This window comes from Pantherophis guttatus, chromosome 18, assembly GCF_059756535.1.
Source record: "Pantherophis guttatus breed Tessera chromosome 18, ASM5975653v1, whole genome shotgun sequence".
Taxonomy (NCBI): Eukaryota; Metazoa; Chordata; class Lepidosauria; order Squamata; family Colubridae; genus Pantherophis; species Pantherophis guttatus.
The window spans coordinates 9,743,482-9,753,489 of record NC_142080.1 but is presented as its reverse complement, the minus strand read 5'-3'; the positions used below and the strand labels follow the sequence as shown (position 1 = coordinate 9,753,489).

Sequence of the window (10,008 nt, the reverse complement as noted above, 5' to 3'; positions counted from 1 at the left end):
TACGGAGTGGAGAGTTGGGTCTCCGACAGAAAACCACTTGAAGAAACTAGAAGCATTTGAAATGTGGATTGACAGGCGGCTGTTACGTATAAACTGGGCTGACAAAATCAGAAATGAGGAGGGGATAAACCACCTGGGAAAGCCAAGGGAAATCATCAAACCATAAAAAAGTGAAAGTTAGAATATTATGGACATGTGATGAGACCCCTGGAAAAATACAGCATCCTTCACTTCATCCTCCAAGGAAAGATTGAAGGCAAACGAGGTCCAGGCAGAAGACGAACATCATGGCTTCAAAACCTAAGGGACTGACTGGTTTGGACAAAACTCAGCAGCACTTTTTAGTGCGGCTGTTGACAAAAATAGGATTGCCAACATGATCGCCAACGTCCGATGATGGATATGGCACAAGAAGAATTATTGTAACTTTGAATGGTCACTAAATGAACTGTTGTAAGTTCAACTATTCACAAGCAAAACGGAAGGAGTAGCCCAAATTGTGAGAGGGAAGACCGCCTTCCCAGGACCAGCTGCACCCAAGTTGGCCCAGCCACCATGGCCACTGATATGCGATGGGCCAATTCCCACGGCACTGGAACGCTAAGCCCAAGCAGGGTCTGTTCAGAGAAGCTGGTTACAATCCCAGGCAGGGAAATAGAGGTACACCTCAATTTGCAACATTGCAGTCAGTGATTCACTTAACAGATATGGTAAGAAGTTGTAAAACGGGGCAAAACAACAAATGCCTTACTTAAGAACATACATTTCAGGCTCAATTTGTGGTCGTAAGCCGACGACTAACCTGTATGTTGAAGTTAAATGATTACATGTCATTGTAATTATTCCAAAGGGGGCCGTCTCAGCTGCCCCTGTAGGATAGGGTTTATTTATTGTTTTCCCCTAAAGGGGGCAGAATTCATCTCAAAAATCAGGGTTTCTGAAGAGGGACATGTTCTCCAGGGCTTCTCCTTCTTTGAAAAGGTTTTGTGGGTTGCTGAGATTGACACCCTCATCAGAACCAGCAATTGGGTTGAACAGAAATGGGTTACCCGCATATGGTCGAATTTTGAAATGGACTCAATGAACAAGGAGTCGTAAGCGTAAATCATATTTAGGGCTTTATAATAATAAAAGGTTAATGCAGTTAAAAAAAACATAGCCTTTTATTCTGAATGCTGCTTCAGAGATCCTTTACAGTGTTTACAGAATTATGTTTACAAACACAGAAAAGAGGGCGGAGTCCAAAAGACAGAAATTAAATGAAAACCTCAAGTCATTTGCTACAAAGGTCCAAAGGTTAAGGGGGAAAAAAAAAACAAACGATTAGTCAAATACAAAATTAAAAACAGGTGGCAATTAGGGCAAATCAATGAGAACCTCTCTTCGCTTTGCCAAGACTACACGCTAAAGCAGCCTCCCCCAACTGTGCTTCCCCCCCTGAATTCAGCTCGTGTGGAAGTTGCTGTCGGAAGCACCTGCAGCAGTGGGAGTTGCAAAACGGAAGCCCCTTCAACGGCGTCTTCGGTCAGGACTTCGGCTTCTTCTACGGCCACTCCTAGAAACAGAAACGGACCAAGAGGACGTTAAATGGAGCTTGATATTTGCGAAAGTTTATTTTTGGGCTTCAAAAAACAAACAACAAATAAACCCACCTTCGTTTTCCTTTCGGAGGCCCTCTGACAAAGCACCAATCCACGCTGATGGGCTGCCCCATCAGATCCTGCCCGTTCAGGCCCTCCATAGCTGCTTGGGCTTCTTTGTAGGTCTCGTACTCCACCAGTGTGTAACCCTGCGAGACGTTTGGGAAAAGAGATGCGAGTGCTCAGAAACACCCTTTCCTCAGTCGGCCCAAAAGATTCATTCACGCGTACTTAGATGTCACTCAATACTAGCACATCTGCTGGTGACCTTCTACCGCTGCACCAAAAAAGAGTATTTGAACTTACTGCACCTGTGTCTGGTTTGCCAACTGCACAGTGGCAGACAGGACAGCGCTCCAGAGGGTCAACGTCATTGCCCAGAGGGTCACTGATTGCCCTCTCCCCTCCTTGGAAGAGCTTTATAGCTCTTGCTGCCTTAAGGAAGTTTTTTTATTTATTTTTTTACTTCTAATTTATATACCGCCCTTCTCCCTAGGGACTCAGGGCGGTGTACAGCCAAATAAAAACACATAATAAATATATTAAGAACAGATTAAAAGAAAATATCTCAATTTGGCCCAAAATTTAAAAAGACAAACAAATTTAAAATCATTTAAAAGATTTGTTAGGCCAGCCCGGCTTGTTGGAAAAGGCAAGTTTTAAGGGCACGGCGGAAGGCACGGAGGTCTTGGATTCTCCTTATCTCTGGGGGCAGCTGATTCCAGAGGGTGGGAGCCCCCACAGAGAAGGCCCTCCCCCTGGGGGTCACCAGCCTACATTGTTTGGCTGATGGCACCCCGAGGAGGCCCTCTCTGTGGGAGCGCACGGGTCGATGGGAGGTCGTCGGTGGCAGAAGGCGATCTCGAAGATAACTAGGTCCTATGCCATGGAGCGCTTTAAAGGTGGTAACCAACACCTTGAAGCGCACCCGATAGACCACTGGGAGCCAGTGCAGCTCGCGCAGGAGCGGTGTTATGCGGGAGCGCCATGCAGCTCCCATAATTACCCGCGCGGCCGCATTCTGGACCAGTTGAAGCCTCTGGGTGCTCCTCAAGGGGAGCCCCATGTAGAGAGCATTGCAGTAGTCCAGGCGAGAGGTGACGAGGGCATGAGTGACTGTGCGCACGGAATCCCGAATGTTCAAAACATTCTTAAAGATCCATCTCATCCTGGGCACCCTTTTTTTTTAACTATTACCATCTGGCAGACGGTACAGGGCAATAAAAACAAGGACAAAAAGGCTGAAAAACAGCTTCTATCCCAGGGCAATAACCATATTGAATTCTACGGTATAGTGCAATATCGGGTTTTCAATTTCAATTCTATAGAATGTAAAGGATGTATGTTTGTGTTTTTATTTTTTGTAGTTACAATGTAGACTGAAGACGGCATTGTACCATGTGCAATGACAATAAACTAAACTAAACTAAGACTATCTTTGACTTCCTTAGCCACGGTTTAGAGAATGAGTCACAGACTATGCCACAAACAAGCAAACCAAATGTTGGCCTAGTACAGGCAGTCCTTGACTTACAACAGCTCGTTTAGTGACCCTTCAAAGTTACGACGACACTGGAAAAAAGTGACTTATGACCATTTTTCACAGTTATGACCTTTCCAGCATCCCCATGGTCACCTGATCAAAATTCAGATGCTCGGCAACCGACTCACATTTATGACAGTTGCAGTATCCTAAGAGTCCTGTGTTCTCCTTTTGCGACCTTCTGGCAAGCGAAGTCAACGGGGAAGCCGGGTTCTCTTAACAATCGGGTTACTAACTAATCAGCTGCAGTGATTCACTTAATAACGGTGGCAAGAAAGGTTGTAAGATGGGACAAAACTCACTTAATGAATGTCTCACTTAACTAGAGAAACGTTGGGCTCAATTGTGGCCGTAACTTGAGGACTACCTGGGGTCTGTAAACTTAACCCATGTCAAATAACCAGGCAATCTGGAATAACTGCCAGTCCAAGGGCCTTCATCAAAATAACTTGATGCTTAGATTTCGGAAGGGGTATTGGGGAGCCACACACCCTCGCTCGTTTTAGGAATGTACTGCATCCAATTTTGGTCACCGCACTATAAAAACAGATGTTGAGACTCTAGAAGGAGTGCAGAGAAGAGCAACCGGGATGATTAGAGGACTGGAGGTTAAAACATATGAAGAACGGTTGCAGGAACTGGGCATGGCTAGTCTAGTGAAGAGAAGGACCAGGGGAGACAGGATAGCAAGTCTTCCAATATCCGAGGGGCTGCCCCAGAGAGGAGGAACGGGGGAAAGCTATTCTCTAAAGGCCAGACAAGGAAGAATGGATGGAAACTGAACAAGGAGAGATTCAACCTGGAAATAAGGAGGAATTTCCTGACAGTGAGAACAATCAACCCATGGAACAGAAGCTGCCTTTGGAAGTTGTGGGAGCTCCATCACCGGAAGCTTTCAAGAAGAGGCCGGACTGTCAGAAATGGTGTAGTAGGGTCTCCTGCTTGGGTGGGGATTGGACTAGATGACCTACAAGGTCCCTTCCAACTCTGTTCATCTAATCTGTAACTGCTTTTTCCATCCCAGCTGAGTCTAAATGACCATTAGGTGACTGTTCTACAACTTTCATTGGGAAGAAAAGGCAGTCCACATGTATACATACCTTCAGATATGTGGGCTGCTTGTGGGGCTTTTTTTTCCCCAGAGAAAGGTATAGAGCAAGGGTATCAAACTCGAGGCCTGTGGGCCGGATGCAGCCCACGGGGTGCTTAGATCTGGCCCATGGGGCCGCCCTGGACCGGCCCGTGGTGCCTCTGCCAGCGAAAACAGAGCTTTGGAGGGCCACGCACGGACCTCCGTTTTTGCTGGGAGAGAAGTTGCAGGAGGCCGTCATAGCTGAAAACAGCCCGGGAGGGCTGCGTGTGGGCTGCAGGAGGTCGAGCTGGCCACGCCCACCCGACCCCCCCCCAAGGTCAAACACAACCCTGATGCGGCCCTCAATGAAATTGAATTTGACACCCCTGGTGTAGAGCAATCAGCTTATGAATGGTCATTTAAACTCAGCTCGGATAAAAAAAAAACCACATTAAGATTGTTGGCGGAGCAGGGACAAAAACAGCCAGGGAAATGATTGACATCTAGGAAACGGGCACCTTGACAGTCAACAGGAGTGCTGATTTACCACCAGCCTATCCATTACTTACAAGGTGAGCGGCGGAAGGAAACAACAGCCAACGACTTAAAAGCCAGCCATCAACACCCAGCAATCAATAGCTAGAAAGCCACACGGAGAACAGCACACGCTCCGCTAGAGAGAAGTTCCCTGAAGCTCCACAGCAAGAATCCAAAAACTCGGAAGACAAAATCTCCGGTCCCCGGTTGACCGACCCAGATTGGATCCTGAATACCTTCAGGTAGCCTGTCCGCCGGTCCAGATTCAAGTGGAGGTTCTTGATCTCCCCGAACTCGGCGAACTTGTCGTGAATGTCCTCCTCTGTAGCCTCCTCATGCACACCCGTGACAAAGAGGATCCATCCTTCCACCGCTGCGGCAACACAAGGAATCGAAAGTGAGGCCCGTTTGAAATATATATATATACCGTATTTTTCGGAGTATAAGACACACTTTTTTTCCCTCCTAAAAGAGGCTGAGAATTTGGGTGCGTCTTATACTTCGAATGGACCCCCGCCCACCCGCCGGCCCCCACCCTTCGGCCTCCGCGCATCCTCTTCCTGGCTGCAGAGATTGCCATCGACAATGGCTTGTGTTTTTGGGGTCTGTGCGTTGCGTTTTCAGTCTCCGAACGCTTGACGCGCGGTGCCCAAAATGGCTACCCGGGACAGCTGCTGCCTCCTCTTACCCCTTCCATGCTTTGCCTGCTTTAGTTGCTGGAGCTCCCTCCGAGGATCAGCTGTGCTTTTGAAGCTGTTTTTCAACCCCAACACGAACGAAGCTATCTTCTGTGCTTTGCCTGCTTTTCTAATTGCTGCTCCTTCTGACGATCAGCTTGCTTTCGAAGCTGTTTTTCAGCCCCAATGTGAGAGAAGCTATCTTCCATGCTTTGCCTGCTTTTCTAATGCTGCTCCCTCTGACGATCAGCTGTACTTTAGAAGCACAGCCCCAACCTCAAAACCAGCGAGCGAACTAATGTGCTGAAGCTGACCTAGTGACTTAGTACTAATGTGCTAAGGACTAGCCAGATGAATACCTGGTAGGCAGACACCCCCCCCCCCGCTATTTTCCTCCCCAAAAACTAAGGTGAGTCATATACTCTGAAAAATATGGTAAATTGACATGCCAAAAAGAAAGAAAAAAGCAAGGATATCGTCTCACTCACATCTTTGAGGTCCTGGTTCATCACCATCTTGCTCCACACTGTCGTAGTCCTCACGAACTCGGGCTCTGGAACCCTCCTCTGTTCAAATACACCCGTAAGCAAAAATAAAGAAAGAGAAAACAATGTTTTTAGATTAAAGAAGAGAAACAAAACTTTTGACACACACACACACACACCGTGTGTAATTAAATATAAGTCGCAACTGTACGCATTCCTGGAGGTATTGTAAGCTGGTTCACAGAATAGCAAATGAGAAACCTGTGTGGCACATCGCCCCTCTTAGACAATGAAGATGAGATAGCCACAGCACTTATATGCCGCTTCAAAGTGCTTGTTCTGACCTAGGCATTCCCAAGAGCAGGAAGCGGACTCCTTGTCCGGACAAAAACCCCTTTTTATTAAGTTACTGTGAATTCCTTTCATTCACATCCAGCAAAATCTTTCAAGGGAGAATTTACAGTTGCAGACCTCATCTGGCTTGGAGAGCTGCCAGACCCGATATCTTCAAAACTTGGCAAGGAGTCTCGGAGAGTCACGAACCAATTAGGCGAACTAATTGTCTCCTGCAAACTCCACTCCCCTTTCGCTGTTTTTTGGGCTATTTTCCGGTGCTCCGGCGCCCGTGAAGACCAGCTGGTGATGGGGCACATACCCACAGAGAGGGCTCTGTGTGCCACCTCTGCTACACATGCCATAGGTTCACCATCACGACTCTACGTGATTCAAGATGGCAAACACGCCTAATACTCCAACCTCCCATTCTTCTCAAAACAGCCACCCTGTGGGGGGTAAATTAAGCTAACTGACCCAGTCACCCAATCAGTTTTTATGCCTAAGGTAGGTAGGACCATCTCCAGGTTTCTAGCCCTCATGAACAACTGCAGCCAAACTGAAAGAACAACTTACCTGACCCAAAACCTCTGCCTTTTCTTTTCTTTGCCTTTTCCTTCAATTTGTGGATGCTTTCTGGAAAGAAATCACATATAGTTGGATCAATCAATCAATCAACAACAAAGAATGGAAAGAGCTTAGCCTTTTTGACTGCAGTCACTCTGCAAGCCCAATTCACAATACAGGTAAGTATCCGACTTACAACCATTCATTTAGTGACTGTTCAAAGTTACAACGGCACTGAAAAATGGGATTTACGACCGTTTTTCACAATTATGACCACTGCAACATCCCCGTGGTTTACATTCAGATGCTTGACAACCGGTACATATTTATGACGGTCGCAGTCTCCCCTTTTGCGACCTTCTGACAAAGTCCACGGGGAAGCCAGATCCACTTAACAACCAGGTTACTACTTTAACAATGGCAGTGATTCGCTTAGCAACTGGGGCAAGAAAATGGGGCAAAACTCTCTCTAAAAATTCGTCGCTTAGCAACATCAATTTTGGGGCTCAATTGTGGTGGTAAGTCGAGAACCACCTGAAATAGGAAACAGATTAGAAGTAAACAGTAGAAAAAAAAATTCTTGATGGTAAGAACAGAACCAACGAGCTCAGAAAAGGGTCGTTTACCTTACAATCACAGGACGGGCTAGATGACCTGAAAGAAACGGTCTTCGGTGGAAAGTAACAAAATTCAGACTAAGCCCCTTAACTGTTAGATGCAAAAAAGAATAAAAACAAAGACAAGAACCCAGAATCCACACAGGGGGAGGGGAAATAAGCCCATCAACAGAAGACCGGGGAGAACAGTTTTTTTAACTATAACATGATTTTAACATCAATATGTAAAAGATTAATACTTTTAAACTTCGGTTTTAAAAAGGGGCGTGCATAAGCGCACCAACGTGCCTAGAGTCATATCCATTTCATGTATTAATAATAACCATGTTTATACCTATATCTGTTATCTAATACATGCTTGACAAAATAAATAAATAAATACATTTCCTTTCCTTTACTTATATTTATATTTATACTTCATATTTCTCTACCTTCCTCCGAGGGGCTCTGGGTGATGTACAATATAATCAGAACAGAGGAGAATAACAGGGTTGTGGAAGGGACCTTGGAGGTCTTCTAGTCCAACCCCCTACTCAGGCAGGAAACCCAAGACCATTTCAGATAAATGGAGGAGAGGCCCAAAGACAATCTGACTAAGTTTAGTCTTGAGAAAAAGATAACTGAGCGATGTATGATGACATTTTTCCAAATATATGAAAGACGAAGCCATGCCTCAACCTCAAGGTCTGTTCTCGCTCTTTTCCAGAAGCGAGAAATTATTGGATTTTAATTAAAACGTGGTTAGAAGAAATGATACAACAATATATGGATTTAAAACCTGAACTGTTCCTATTGGGTATCTTACCAGAGAAATTTAGTAAAAAAAATACATATTTGATTATACATGTAATAACTACAGCAAAGATAGTATTTGGGCAAAGATGGAAAGCAGAGAAAATCCCTACAGAGGGAGAAGCAATTAAGAAAATATTGGGACTGTGCAGAAATGAATAGATTGACTTTGACAATTAAAGAAAGAGGGGAATCGGAATATTTTAAGATATGGGGACAATTTTATCATTGGTTAGAGAATATGTATGTATGTATGTATGTATGTATGTATTTCTCTTTAGCCAGGTTCTTCCTACGTAAACCAAGATTTTTATGCAGCCCTAGTTCAGTGAAATCACAATCCACTAGTTTCTAGGCTTTTTTTTCTTCAGGCAGCCAGCAAGCACTCTGCTGCCCATTGGGAGACTAATGCTGCTTGCTGGCTGCCTGAAGAAAAAAAGCCTAGAAACTAGTGGATTGTGATTTCACTGAACTAGGGCTGCATAAAAATCTTGGTTTACGTAGGAAGAACCTGGCTAAAGAGAAATACACATAAAGCCTACGAAAAGAAAAAATATATATATAGGGTAATGTTGTAATGAAATGAGTGAAGAAGATAGATAAATGCATTAATAGAAAAGCAAGAAATAATAAATGAAATGATAATATTAAGATATGAAATAGTGGAGGAGCAGGAAGAAGACACAAAAGATGTACTCAGATGATAGCTGATTATGTATTGTATGTTTGTTTGTCTATAAAATAAAAAAAAACTGTTTTATATATATATATGAAATGAAATGTTTTCTCTCTCTCATCCAGTGTGCAGGACACTGGTTGAGCTTTTGGGAAGCTCCACCAAACAACAGAGGAACAAGAGTTGGAAGGGACCTTGGAGGTCATCTAGTCCAACCCCCTGCTCTCAAGCAGGAGATCCTATACCCTTTTTTAAGACAAATGGCTCTTCTTGAAAGCTTCCAGTGATGGAGCAACCCACAACTTCTGGTGGCAAGCAGTTCCACTGGTTAATTTGTTGGGAAATTTCAGTAAACAGCCAGTAAAAAATGCGTTCCATGGACGTCTCAAGCCATGAAAGGAATAAAACGCAAGCGCGCATGCGCAGTTAGCTGCTCCGCCTCCCAATGGGCCTAGCCGGTCTTCACCGGCCTACCTCGCAGGGCTGTTGCGACCGCGGACTGGGGGTGGGAGCGGGGGGCTAAACGGGGAACGGCGTGAGATTCCTACCGTCGCCGTCCTCGTCCATGGCGAAGTCCTCGCCCCCCGCCTCGTGAAGGTCCAGCACGTCAGCCATTCTGTCCCACTAAGCGAAACTCGTCCGAGGCGGCCGTCGAAATTTACTGGCCTACAAATTCGCAAGGGAGGACGGGATAGCTTCCGGCCGTGGGCAGGAAGTTGCAACCTCTTCCTCCTCCTGGGAAGAAAGGAGAGCGAGAGAGAGAGAGCGGTCCCGGCAGCCATTTTTAGAGAAGACGGCAACTGAGTCTGCGCGGCACTTTCGGAGGCGTGGCTCTTGGGGAAAAGCGCCGATCTGCGCGCCGTCACCTTGAGGATTCTAATCGGAATGGTAAGAGACAAATGGCAGACTGCCCCTTGCGGCAGCGCCGGTCATTGCAGCGTCAAAATTCCACCCTTGAATTTGATTCGCTTGAATTTTGGTCCCTCCTATTACAGATTTAACAGGGTTGGAAGGGACCTTGGAGGTCATCTAGTCCAACCCCCCCACCCCCCGCCCAACACAGGAGACC

General features: G+C 45.7%; 1 protein-coding gene across 1 annotated transcript; it reads right to left on the bottom strand.

Annotated features, from left to right (window-relative positions):
• Positions 1–1,144: 1,144 nt before the first annotated feature.
• Positions 1,145–9,749, bottom strand: RBM8A (RNA binding motif protein 8A). Its single transcript, XM_034427240.2, has 6 exons — positions 9,488–9,749; positions 6,864–6,923; positions 5,958–6,035; positions 5,029–5,165; positions 1,653–1,789; positions 1,145–1,555 (listed from the first exon to the last, which is right to left on the bottom strand). The coding sequence occupies exons 1-6, from the start codon at positions 9,552–9,554 to the stop codon at positions 1,510–1,512; spliced, it is 525 nt and encodes a 174-aa protein (XP_034283131.1). The 5' UTR covers positions 9,555–9,749; the 3' UTR covers positions 1,145–1,509.
• Positions 9,750–10,008: the final 259 nt, after the last annotated feature.